General features: G+C 42.7%; 1 protein-coding gene across 1 annotated transcript in view; it reads left to right on the plus strand.

Annotated features, from left to right (window-relative positions):
- The window catches only part of coro7 (coronin 7), a 172,634-nt gene that overhangs the window by 13,094 nt on the left and 146,084 nt on the right, over nucleotides 1-13,456 (plus strand). Inside the window, exons 2-3 of the mRNA XM_043711484.2 lie at nucleotides 7,287-7,383; nucleotides 13,268-13,348. Of these exons, the coding sequence (XP_043567419.2) occupies nucleotides 7,287-7,383; nucleotides 13,268-13,348 (178 nt within the window). The remainder of the gene's footprint in view (nucleotides 1-7,286; nucleotides 7,384-13,267; nucleotides 13,349-13,456) is intronic.

Below are 13,456 nucleotides of genomic sequence, written 5' to 3' on the forward strand. Positions count from 1 at the left end.
TACAAGAACAAGCCAGAGAGTGGGAATTCTGCAATGATTAGTGACTCCTGACTACCCAAAGCCTGCCCATCACCTACCAAGCACAGTTCAGGACTGTAATGGAATGTTCTCCACTTGGCTGAATAGGTATAACTCCAACAGCACTCAAAAGCTTTACACCATCCAGGACAAAGCAGTGCATTCAATTGGTACCTGTTATTTGGTTGAACAGCTGGATTAGCTGGGTTGCCTGGAGACAAAGAAAATTTAAACTGATTGGCCGAATTTGAATTTTATGTTCCAAAATACCAAACTCCGATCAAGAGTTGGGTTAGATAAGACCAATGAAATGATCCGATGCTTTGGGGTATAAGACTAGGGAAAATTGAACAGTTGGAGGAGAACTGCCAAAAGATCAACAGATATAGGCTGCTAGTCAGAACTCTGTGTGAGAGGTACCTGTCTAGAGAAGGAATTTGCCCAGAGAGAAAACATCAGCACCGACATGGAGAGCAATCTACAGAGGAAGATACAAAGATGGTTTTGAAATTTGAATTTTTCAATAAATGTTAATTATGGATTTTATCAGATTAGTATTGTGATAGGGAAGGTAAAAGATAGGTTAGAGAAAGGAGTTGTAAATTGTTGTAAATTATTCTTTATTAGACTTTTTAAAAAGTTATTCTTTTTTTGGGATAGTTTGGGATAGTTCTTGGTCTCTTGAATTTTCAGATTACAGAACGAGGTGAATCTTTTCTGTGTGTCAGGTTTAAATTCGCAGAGATGTTTACCCCGGGTTGTAACTGTTTGAGGACTTTCATCTGAGATTTGAACTGGCTTTGACAGATTTTAATAGATTTGGGGGTACGAAAAATCCCAGCAGATTTAAACACTTGCAGGCTAGTGTCTTAGATCTTTTAAAAAAAAAGTAGGTGCGACATTGTTTTGAACTTCAGTGACTTGTGGTTGATTAAATTAAAAATGAGAGAAATTGCTTTTAAAATTGCTAAAGAGGTTCTGGGATTTGAAGGTGATTCTCAAATTTGCCAAGGATGTTTAGAATGAAAGAAAAAGGTCATACTTTTAGAATTAGCAATTAAGTTAGATTTGGGTTTAACTAAGGACAAAAGTAAAGCTGAAATTGTAAGGGAATTATTCAGACAGTTAGGTGTGTCAGAGAAACAGGCTTTTGTTGAACTTGAAAGAATTAAACTTTAGTAATTTTGATGGGTGTGGGCCTTAAAAATAAGTAAGACCTTTGAGGCTCTGAGAGATTATTCTCCTGGAGGAGTTCAAAAACTCACTTCCGAGATCGTAAGAATTCATGTGGAGGAACAGAAAGTTCAGGAAGTGAGAAGGGCAGCAGGATTAGCAGATGAATACGTTTTGGTGCAATCCAGCCTGTGAGGGATAGAAGTTGGAAGAAGGGGAGATCCTACACTACGAAACAAAGAATAGAGAACACTGGTAAGATTTTATCACAAGTTAATAAAGCTCAAGAGGGTGGACAGTAGGTGAAAGACCTCTGGTGTTTTCACTGTAATGGAGTAGGACACACAGTTACATTGCCAATAGTTTCAGAAGGGCACTGGGAAAAGGTGTTTTCATTGCCAGAAGGTTGGATAGCACTTGTCATTAAAGAAAGGCACTGTGGGGAAAGATGTGGTAAAAGAAGCTAAGCCAGTGGCCTTAGTGAAGGTAGAAAAGGATACCCCAAGAAGAGCAGAGGAGCTGAAGGAGAGCGTACAGCCTAGGCAGGGGCTGGGTATGGAGTAGGTACCTGACCTCTCCAAAGAATTTGCTTCTGTGGGTAAAGTTTACTCAGAAAGAACAGGGGGAGAAAGAGCAGAAGTTATAATTTTGAGAGATACAGGATCTAACCAGTCGCTGAATGTGAGAGTTGAGCGAATATGCACTCTTTCTGTTCTGTTATCTGAGAGTGTGGTAATCTGTGGGATAGATGGACAGAATTTTAGCATTCCCCTATGTAAGATCAGGTTGGAGTGCCAACTCAAGACTTGGAAATGATTTGGCAGGATCCAATATGGGAATGACACCCCTTGTATGGAGATGCCCAAGCAAGACCAAGAAACTGAGCATTTAAAACAGTTAATTGACTGAGCAATTAATACCCTGGTATTTTCCCAGACTCTGTAGTAACCAGATCCCACTATCATAAGTCACAGCACAAAGTGAAAAGTAAAGAGAATGATGAAGTAGCTGAGGTTCAGTTAGCATAATGGTGCAGGAAAAACCTGAACAGGCAGATGGTCAGACAGAAGTGTTTAGTAAGGAAAGGCTAAAAGCCTTGCAACAGATAAAAGATATATATGTGGATGCTTACTCTGAAAAGGAGGCAGAAAATATTCTGCAGGTTTATTAAAATAGAATCATAAGATGGAAAAGGAGACCACAGCAGGTTAGTGCAGAGGAAAATTATGCCAAAGTGCATGAGATTGTGTTGCCAGTAGCATACAGACAGGACATGTTACAGTAGCAGATGAACTACCTTTAGGAGGTCACTTAGGTGTAAGAAAGACTCAGGCTAAGGTACAAAAACATTTTTACTGGCCTGGAGTGCACAAAGATGGTCATACATGCCAAATGTAGTAAGCCACAGGTGGTAATAAAACCAGCAAGTTTGTTGCCAATTCCCAGATTTGAAGAACCTTTCACGTGGGTAATAATTGATTGTGTAGGACCCCTCCTGAGAACTAAAAGTGGGAATCAATACTTATTAAACATAATGGATGAGTCTACCAAATTCCCAGAGGCAATTCCATTACGGAGTATCAAGGCAAAAGGGTAGTAAAGGAGTTAATAGTTTTCTTCACATGGTATGGGCGACCCAGAGAGATTCAGTCAGAGCAAGGGTCAAGTTTTACAGCTACGCTGTTTAAGGAGGCTATGAATAGCTTAGGTATAAAGCACTTTAAATCCAGTGCATATCATCCTGAATCCCAGGAAGCTTTAGAAAGGTGGCATCATGAAGCTCTTGTTGAGAACATACTGTCAGGATTACCCGAATTATTGGGATAAAGGTATCCCATTCGTATTGTTTGCCATTAGAGATGCCCCAAACAAATTTACTCAGTTCACTCCCTTCAAGTTAATATTCGGGCATGAAGTGAGAGGGACTTTAAAATTAATTAAAGAAATATTGACAGGACCAAAGTGGGAGATTTCACACTTAGTCTCCTATACCTCACCTCCTATACATAATCTAAGTAGAGTAGGCTAAACAGCACCTAAAGAGGGCACAGTATAGAATGAGTTGAAAATGTGTTGCTGGAAAAGCGCAGCAGGTCACGCAGCATCCAAGGAGTAGGAGAATCGATGTTTCGGGCATGAGCCCTTCTTCAGGAATGAGGGAAGTGTGCCAAGCAGGCTAAGATAAAAGGTAGGGAGGAGGGGCATTGGAAATGCGATAGGTGGAAGGAGGTTAAGGTGAGGGTGATAGGCCGGAGTGGGGGTGGGTGCGGAGAGGTCAGGAAGAACATTGCAGGTTAGGAAGGTGGTGCTGAGTTCAAGGGTTGGGACTGAGACAAGGTGGGGGGAGGGGAAATGAGGAAACTGGAGAAGTCCGAGTTCATCCTTTGTGGTTGGAGGGTTCCTAGGCGGAAGATGAGGCACTCTTCCTCCAGGCTTCATGTTGCTATGGTCTGGCGATGGAGGAGTCCAAGGACTTGCATGTCCTTGGTGGAGTGGGAGGGGAGTTGAAGTGTTGAGCCACGGGGTGGTTGGGTTAGTTGGTCCGGGTGTCCCAGAGGTGTTCTCTGAAACGTTCCGCAAGTAGGCGGCCTATCTCCCCAATGTATAGGAGGCCACATCGGGTGCAGCGGATGCAGTAAATGATGTGTGTGGAGTTGCAGGTGAATTTGTAGTGGATATGGAAGGATTCCTTGGGGCCTTGGAGGGAAGTAAGGGGGGAGGTGTGGGCGCAAGTTTTGCATTTCTTGTGGTTGCAGAGGAAGGTGCCGGGAGTGGAGGTTGGGTTGGTGGGGGGGTGTGGACCTGACGAGGGAGTCATGGAGGGAGTGGTCTTTTTGGAACGCTGATAGGGGAGGGGAGGGAAATATATCCCTGGTGGTGGTGTCTGTTTGGAGGTGGCGGAAATGGTGACGGATGATACGATTTGTATATGGAGGTTGGTGGGGTGGTAGGTGAGGACCAGTGGGGTTTTGTCCTGATGGCGATTGGAGGGGCGGGGCTCAAGGGCGGAGGGGCGGGAAGTGGAGGAGATGCGGTGGAGAGCATCGTCGACCACATCTGGGGGGAAATTGCGGTCTTTGAAGAAAGAGGCCATCTGGGTTGTTCGGTATTGGAACTGGTCCTGCTGGGAGCAGATGCGGCGGAGACGAAGGAATTGGGAATATGGGATGGCGTTTTTACAAGGGGCAGGGTGGGAGGAGGTGTAGTCTAGGTAGCTGTGAGAGTCGGTCGGTTTATAGTAAATGTCCGTGTTGATTCAGTCGCCCGAGATAGAAATGGAGAGGTTTGGGAAGGGGAGGGAGGAGTCTGAGATGGTCCAGGTAAATTTGAGGTCGGGGTGGAAGGTGTTAGTAAAGTGGATGAACTGTTCAACCTCTTCGTGGGAGCACAAGGCAGCGCCGATACAGTCATCGATGTAGCGGAGGAAAAGTTGGGGGGTGGTGCCAGTGTAGCTGCGGAAGATGGACTGTTCCACATATCCTACAAAGAGGCAGGCATAGCTGGGGCCCATGCGGGTGCCCATGGCTACTCCTTTGGTTTGGAGGAAGAATGAATGAAACAGGTGGCAAATAAAAACTCTGAGACTTGGATTGTTTCTGGAGGGGATGATGTGTTAGTACTGTTTCCAGTGATCAGAGATCCATTCAAAGCTTGGTTTAATGATCCCTATCAAATTGAGAAAAAGTTGAGTCAGGTGAACTATCTAGTAAAGATGCCAGATAGAAAAAGGTATCGGGTATGTCATTTGAACGTGTTGACACTATTATATGAGAGAGAAAGAACTGGAGCAACAGGTGTAAGTTACTGTCCCACAAAGTGAGGAATCAAATCCAGATGGTGTGGATTTTGATGTGCCTCAAAATAGATTTAAAAAATGAAGAAGTCCTTGAGGAGTGAGATAGGTTAGTAAGCTATCTGTGTCAGGAGGATAGAATGCAGTATAAGGACATATGTAAGAATCAGATAGGGAGGACAAACGCTCTTGTACGTGAAGTTGACGTAGGGGATACTGTTCTGTTAACACAACACCCCTACCAGCTTAATCCTTTCAAAGCCAAACAGGCCCAGATGGAGGTGGAGGCCATGCTCGAACCAAGCCAGAGCAAGTGGAATTCGCCGATCATCTTAGTTCCCAAACTGGATGGGTCTCAATGATTCTGTGTGGATTATTGGAAGGTCAATGCCATTACAAAATCAGACTCCTGTCCAATTCCGAGATTGAAGAACTGTATCGGGAAAGTCAGACAAGCCAATTACATCACCAAGTTGGACTTAATGTATGGGTACTGGCAGGTACCTTTATCCGAGACGGCGAAAGCAATTTCTGTGTTTGTATGCCCAAATGGGCTATATCAATTTAAAGTGATGCCCTTTGGAATGAAGAATGCACCCACCACATTCCAAAGACTCGTGAACAGAGTTGTGGCTGGGTTAACAAACTGTGCAGTCTATTTGGACGATGTAGTGATCTTTAGTAAGTCGTGGAACGATCACATGGTACAGTTGGCAGAGCTCTTTGAACGACTACGAGAAACAAAACTGGTAATAAGCTTATGATGATTCATTTTTTTCTTACGGGAGGAGGTATTATAAGGTACTGTACTTTTTAAGAGAGTTAAAAGCTAGCAAGGAAAGTCCGGCACAAGGTAACAATGTAACATTTGGTCAAACAGTTAGATTAGCTGGGCTGCCTGGAGACAAAAAAAACAAATTCAAATTCAGCCAGTCAGTTTAAATCATGCCCCAAAATACCAAACTCCAATCAAGTTTGAATTTGATGTTTTGACAACTTGTGACCAATGAAGCGATGCTTTGGGGTATAAGACGGGGGAAAATTGAACAGTTAGATGAGAACTGCCAAAAGACCAACAGATGTAGACTGCTAGTCAGAACTCTTAGAAGTACCTGTGTATAGAAGAGGTTTGTCCAGAGAGAAAACATCGACACCAAACTGGGAACAAATCTACAGAGGAAGATACAAAGAGAAGATTCGCCAGCTAGCTGGTTTTTAAATTTGAATTTTTCAGTAAATCTTAATTGGGGGTTTTATCGGACTAGTATTGTAGTGGGGAGGGTAAAAGATAGAGAAAGGAGTTGTAAATAGTTGTTCATTAATTATTCTCTTTACTTTAAATTTTTTTTTACTTTAAATAGTGACTTTTGGGATAACTCTTGGCCTCTTGAATTTTCGCAGATTACAGAATGGGGTGAATCTTTTCTGTGTTGTAACAGTATCAAATACACCACCTTAAACATTCACTCTTTCCACCACTGCGCAGTGGCCACAGTGACTTCAGTATGTGAAAGTCTCCCATTAGAAGAATCGTGGTGTAAAACCAGGAACTTCAAAATGAGCTAAAAGCTGTTGAAGAACAGAACTGTAAATGCCAAACAAATTAGAACCAATCAAAACAGCTTGAGGAACATAATCACTTGGTGGCTAACCTATAGCAAAACATGGCTATGGTGCATCAGGATCACGAAATGCTGAGACAACAACTCTGTCCCTGAAAGGAAAATTTGAACACAAACAGGAATAACAGATGATATGTCAATCGACAACACCCTTCATCTAAAGTCAGCATCATGAGATCTGGATGTATCAGCAAACTAATTGTGTTATAGAGATTCATGTTGATTTTCTGTTATAAATAGTTGAACTTGCCTTTTGGAAGGTGGGGTATGTTGTATGTTTGTACCTTATATTAAAGAAGAAGAAAATTCACTTTTAAGGACTTATGCTATGTGTCTACTTCACCTGCAAGTTAGTCTGCTTTGTGTCTTCAAGCTCTGAGCACTATTGAAATCAGTTGACTTGTAACTTGTAATGTGTTATTTAAGAAAGATGTACCTATTGAATAAATCAATCCCTGATGAGGTTTTGATTTTTAAACCATTATCATTAATGTGACAGTCTGGTACGATATGGAGAAAGAGACTACAATGGTAGAATGACATGGGTAGAAGGAATAATTGTAAAACAGGTATAGAGACCCCTGGTCATGAGGTCAGGTTGGGAAATATTGCTGTTTTTGGAAAGCATGGTTAGAACAGGAAGTTTTCAGGCTGTAAATCTTATTTTAATGCCTCTGCAGGATTGGATCAATGACATTAAGTCAAGCTCTGCTGCCTCCTATGGAAATCATATCAAATCAAGCTGTGCCTTCATCGCTTTCAATGCACAGAGCCCAGGTGAGACCAAGAAATAGACTACAGTGACTTCAGTGTGTGAAATCGTCCTAATACAAACATGTGAACATTAGGAGTAGGAGAGGACCTTTTTGAGTCTGCTCTGCCATCTAATAAAATCATGGCTGATCTGACTGTTTCTGTCACCTCCACATTGCTGCATAACCTTGATAACCTTTCATTTCCTTACCAAGAATCTATCTACCTCTGCTTTAAAAATATTCAAAAGGTCTGTTTTTTTTTGAGATAATGCTACAAAACAGCATGATTAGATTAGATTACCTACCGTATGGAAACAGGCCCTTCGGCCCAACAAGTCCACACCGACCCTCCAAAGAGAACCCACCCAGACACATTCCCCTAATCTATATTTACTCCTGACTAATGCACCTATTACTATGGGCAATTTAGCATGGCCAATTCACCTGACCTGTTTGTGAGAGGAAACCGGAGCACCTGGAGGAAACCCACGCAGACACTGGGAGAATATGCAATCTCCACACAGACAGTCACCCGAGGTGGGAATCAAACCTGGGTGCCTGGCGCTGTGAGACAGCAGTGCTAACCACCAAGCCACCTTGCCACCCCAAAGTCTGAGAGAACCTCAGAGGGACCTGTACACCACTTCCACACATAAATTCTCATCTATATCTAAACTGTTGTCATATCCTGTTGTCCTGAAATTAGCACATGAAAGGGGATGACCTAACACTACGATTAATTTGCAGGACTACTTGTCTACCTGTTCCTAGCTACCTGTCCTTTTACATGTCATATACTCTTCAGCATTTAAGTCTCAATCTATTTCATAGCATCTATAACTGCAGTCAGATTAAACATATTTTTGTTTACACTATCAGTTCATATGTTTTGTTTTGGATGCATCATGCATGTAGATACAGAATCTTTAGGTTTATTCTTTTATGATTTCTGTAGCGTGTAATCTTACCTGTTGATTTGCTCTTAAATATCTATTCTCCAACCCTTTTTGACACAGTCTGCTTATCATTTCCCATATAATGACCTTCTAGAACTCTTGGCTTGACTCTACTCTTCTTGTGATTCCACATCTTCTCAGTTTGAGGGCCTTGTCTCCACTATTGAACTTAAAACCCTCTTTACTTACCTAGTTATGTAGCTTGCTAGAACAGTGGATACAGCACTGTTTAGGTGTAGACTATCCCAATTGTAAAGCCTCTACTTTCCCACGTACTAGTAGCAGTGCCCTACAAATTGGAAATCACATCTTCCTTACCAGCCTTTGAGCCATGCTTTTATTTCTGTACTGCTATTTGTCCAAAGCCAATTTATATATAGCTGAGGTAGTCATCCAGTGATTATTAACTTTTGGAGTTTTGCTTCATTTGTTGCCTAGCTCCTCATACTAATTCCACAGAAATCTCTTTTTACTTGACTATCTATGTTGGCGGTACTTCCATGGACCATGTTTATTGGATCCTTCCCCTCCCAGTCTAAGTTGTCTTCTGTCCCAAACCATGGTACTGGGTTCAGCCTTCTGGTCAGTTAGTCTTTGCTGCAGAGAACAGTGCCAACCTCCTTTACCATATTGTCTCCTGATACCACTGTTCCTTTTTGCTCTCTCCACTTGAATGGCTTCCCGTACAATGGTGCATGGTCAGTTAGTTCATCTACATTATAGCCCTCAGTCTCTTCAAATCAGCTGAAAAACATCCCTCAAATTTCGTCATACAATTGTAAATCTGAGGCTATGTGCTCCAGCCCTCTAGAAACCCTTTGCTTGCCTTATTGGCAGTCACACCCTCCTTTCCCTGACCATGACCAAATCGGAGGACACTATCCTCGGGGAATTGACTGAATAAAATGTTCTGGTAGCTTTTCTTTCTCTCTGCTACATTATTGATAATTCAATCCTTGCTCGAACTCCTGAGCTGAAGCTGTCGAGGCTACAAGCAATATTGCATGCCTGTTTGCCTGAGATTATCCTTGTATCCAGTAGTTCCTATGTTCAATAACTACAACACATCATCTGCCCAAATGGTCAAAGTGACCCAGCCACTCTGAGCAAGATATCCTGTGAGCCTTATCTTAGATGGAGTTAGCTGATCTCCAGAGGGCTTGAATTTGGCTGCAGCATAGTATCACATGCTTCCTGCTCACAATCTGTCATCTTAAAATTAGAATCATGCCACGAAATCAATAAGCGTTTTTTCACAGGGTAGTGGAAATCACAAACTCATTCTCCCAGGCATTGTGGTTGTAAGGATGATTGAATCGATTTTCATTCATTGAGGGTATTGAGAATACAGCAAAGGCAAGTAATGAGAGTCGAGGTGAGATCAATCTTGGTGATTGGTGAAACACATTAAAGGGACTGAATGGCCTACCCTTGTTCCTGTACGAGCCTCCTTGATGGAATTCTGTGTATTGAGAGGCAAGAGAGGAGATTGCTGGGGCCTTGACATTGATCTCTATTAGCCGCTGGAGAGGTGCTGGAGGACTGGTGAATAGCTAATGTTGTTCCTATATTCAAGAAAGGAAAAGGGCATAATCCAGGAACGTATAGACTGGTGAGTGTCACATCGGTGGTTGGGAAGCTATTGGAGAGAATTCTTAGGGATAGGATTTACGTGCATTTGGTAAAGCATGACCTAATTAGGGACAGTCAGCATGGCTTTGTGCAGGGCAGGACATGTCTTACTAACTTGATTGAATTTTTAGAGGAGGTGATTAAGGTGATCGATGAGGTTAGAGCAGTGGGTGTTGTCTACGTTGATTTTCGTAAGGCTTTTGAGAAGGTCCCTCATGGTAGACTCATTGAGAAGTTTAAGATGCTTGGGATCTGCAGTGACTAAGCTTAATGTATTCAGAATTGGCTTGCTCACAGAAGACAGAGGGTAATGGTGGAAGGGTGTTTTTCAGGCAGGATGTCCGTGACTAGTGATGTTCCTCAGGGATACGTACTGGGACCGCTGCTGTTTGTGGCATATATAAATGACTTGGATGAAAATGTAGGTGGGTGAGTTAGTAAGCTTGCAGATGATGCAAAGTTCTGTGGAGTTGTGGATAAAGTAAAAGATTGTCAAAGGATACAGTAGGATATAGATCAGTTCCAGACATGGGTGGAGAAATGGCAGATGGAGTTTAAACTGTGTAAGTGAGAGGTGCTGCACATTGGGAGAGCAAATATTAAGGAAAAGTGTACAGTAAATGGCAGGAACCTGAACAGCATTATGTACAGAGGGATCTTGGGGTTCAAGTTCATAGCTCCCTGAAAGTGGCCACACTAGTAGATAGGATGGTAAAGCAGGCGTATGACATGCTTGCTTTTATTGGTTGAGGAGCTGAAAGTATGTTGCTGGAAAAGCGCAGCAGGTCAGGCAGCATCCAAGGAACAGGAGAATCGATGTTCAGGAAGGGCTTATGCCCGAAACGTCGATTCTCCTGTTCCTTGGATGCTGCCTGACCTGCGCTTTTCCAGCAACACGTTTTCAGCTCTGATCTCCAGTATCTGCAGCCCTCACTTTCTCCTCGAAGATTTATTGGTTGAGGAATTGAGTAGAAGAGTCAGGATGTCATGTTGCAGCTTTATAAGCCTTTATTTAGGCCACACTTAGAGTATTGCATTTAATTCTGGTCGCCACATTCCAGAAAAGAGGCTTTTGAGAAGGTGCAGAAGAGGTTTGCTAAAATGCTGGCTGGACTAGAGGGTTTGAGCTGTAAGGAGAGGCTAGCAAAACTTAGGTTGTTTTCTCTGGAGCAGTGGAGGCTAAGGGGAGACTTGATCGAAGTCTATAGAATTAAGGGATGCATGGACAGAGTTGATGGCCAGAATCTTCTTTTATCCCCAGAGTTACAATGTCTAAAACAAGAGGCATGCTTTTAAGTTGAGAGGGGGAAAGTTCAAAGTGGATGTGAGTGGCAAATTTTCTTTTACACCGTCTGGAATGCACTGCCCCCAGTGGTGGCGGTGGAGGCAGATATGATAGGGGCGTTTAAGAACCTTTTAAATAAACAGAAGATTATGCAAGGTGTGGCGGAATATGGACCAAGGGCAAGCAGAATGGATTAGTTTAATTTGGTGTCATCTTTGGCACAACATCATGGGCCAAAGGGCCTGTTCATGTGCTGTATTGTTCTACATACCAAAATTTCAATATTTGCATGTGAAGGATGGCATTGAGGGGAGTGCATCTAACTACAATGAGTAATCAGAGACTTTCACCTCTACTACTAAATGTGCCAAAGGTCAACAACAACAGAAATGGCCAAAGAACAAAGAAAATTTACAGGCCCTTCAGCCCTCCAAGCCTGAGCCAATCCAAATCCACTATCTAAACCTGTCGCCCAATTTCTAAGCATCTGTATCCCTCTGCTCCCCACCTACTCCTGCGTCTGTCTAGATGCATCTTAAATGAATCTACTGTGCCTGTCTCTACTACCACTGCTGGCAACGCGTTCCAGGCACCTACCACCCTCTGTGTAAAGTACTTGCTGCATGGATCCCCCTTAAACTTTTCACCTCTCACCTTGAAAGTGTGTCCTCTCGTTATTGAATCCTTCACCCTGGGAATAAGCTTATCTCTATCCACTCTATCTATACCCTTCATGATTTTGTAGACCTCAATCAGGTCCCCCCTCAATCTCCTTTTTTCTAATGAAAACAATCCTAATCTACTCAACCTCTCTTCATAACTAGCACCTTCCATACCAGGAAACATCCTGGATAACCTTCTCTGCACCCTCTCTAAAGCGTCCACATCCTTTTGGTAATGTAGCGACCAGAATTGTACACAGTATTCTAAATGTGGCCGAACCAAAGTCTTGTACAATGGGCTGCCAGCTCTTATACTCAATACCCCGTCTGATGAAGGCAAGTATACCATATGCCCTCTTGTCCACTCTACCCACCTGTGCAGCCACCTTCAGGGTACAATGGACCTGAATTCCCAGATCTCTCTGCTCATCAACTTTTCCCAAGGCTCTTCCATTTACTGTGTAATTCGCTCTCGAATTAGACTTCCCAAAATACACCATCTCACATTTGACTGGATTGGACTCCATCTGCCACTTCTTCACCCAACTTTCCAGTCTATCTATATTCTCCTATATTCTTTGACAGTCCCCTATGCTTTCTGCTACTCCACCAATCTTCGTGTCATCTGCAAACTTATTGATCAGACCAACAATCCCCTCTTTCAGATCATTTATGTATATCGCAGACAACAGTGGCCCCAGCACTGGTCACCTTTCTCAATTTTGCGAAACACTCTGTCTCCTGTTGCTCAACCAGTTCTTTATCCACCTAGCTAGAACACCGTGCATACCATGTGCATTTTCTCCATTAGTTTACCATGGGGAACCTTATCAAACGTCTTACTAAAATCCATGAATCTACAGCTTTATCTATCAACTTGGTCACTTCCTCAAAGAACTCTATTAAGTTAGTTTTGAGAGGGGAGATCGTGCCTTACTATGTTGCCTATCACTGATATGTCCATTCTTTTCTAAATATAAATAGATTTTATCCCTCAGTACCTTCTCCAGCAACATTCCCACCACTGACATCAGGCTCACTGGTCTGTAGTTACCCGGAATATCCCTACTACCCTTCTTGTACACAGCGACATCATGAGCAACCCTCAAGTCTTCTGGCACCTCACCTGTGTTTAAGGCAATGATTCATTCTCTGTTCAAAACAGTGGGTAAGATTAGAATGGACTTGAGCACCAGAGAGGGAAATAATACAAATAGGAAGTTTGATTCATGAGTTATAATAATGAGTTGCTGTTGAGCTCCCAACACCTCAATAATGTTTTTAACCTTGTGATAACGTCCTGAGAGTCAGTATTATGCATTGCCTTTCTGAACCGGTTATATTCTAAAATCATTGTGTTGTTTCATTCAGGAGGAGGGACTTTAGGAATTCTGCCACTGGAAACTGGAAATGGAGATAAACGGCAGGTGTTAGAGCTTCATTGTCATGCAGGTAAGTGCAGAGAATCTGCTAAGACCCTTACTATGGGATCCTGTACTGTTAGCACTTCTGATCATTAAAGTGCAGTTTCGTGCTCAGTGGAGACTGCCTCTCTGCTGC

This window comes from Chiloscyllium plagiosum, unplaced genomic scaffold (genome assembly GCF_037043375.1).
Source record: "Chiloscyllium plagiosum isolate Xiang-an unplaced genomic scaffold, Cpla_swu_hap1 HiC_scaffold_20, whole genome shotgun sequence".
In the NCBI taxonomy this organism is placed as follows: Eukaryota; Metazoa; Chordata; class Chondrichthyes; order Orectolobiformes; family Hemiscylliidae; genus Chiloscyllium; species Chiloscyllium plagiosum.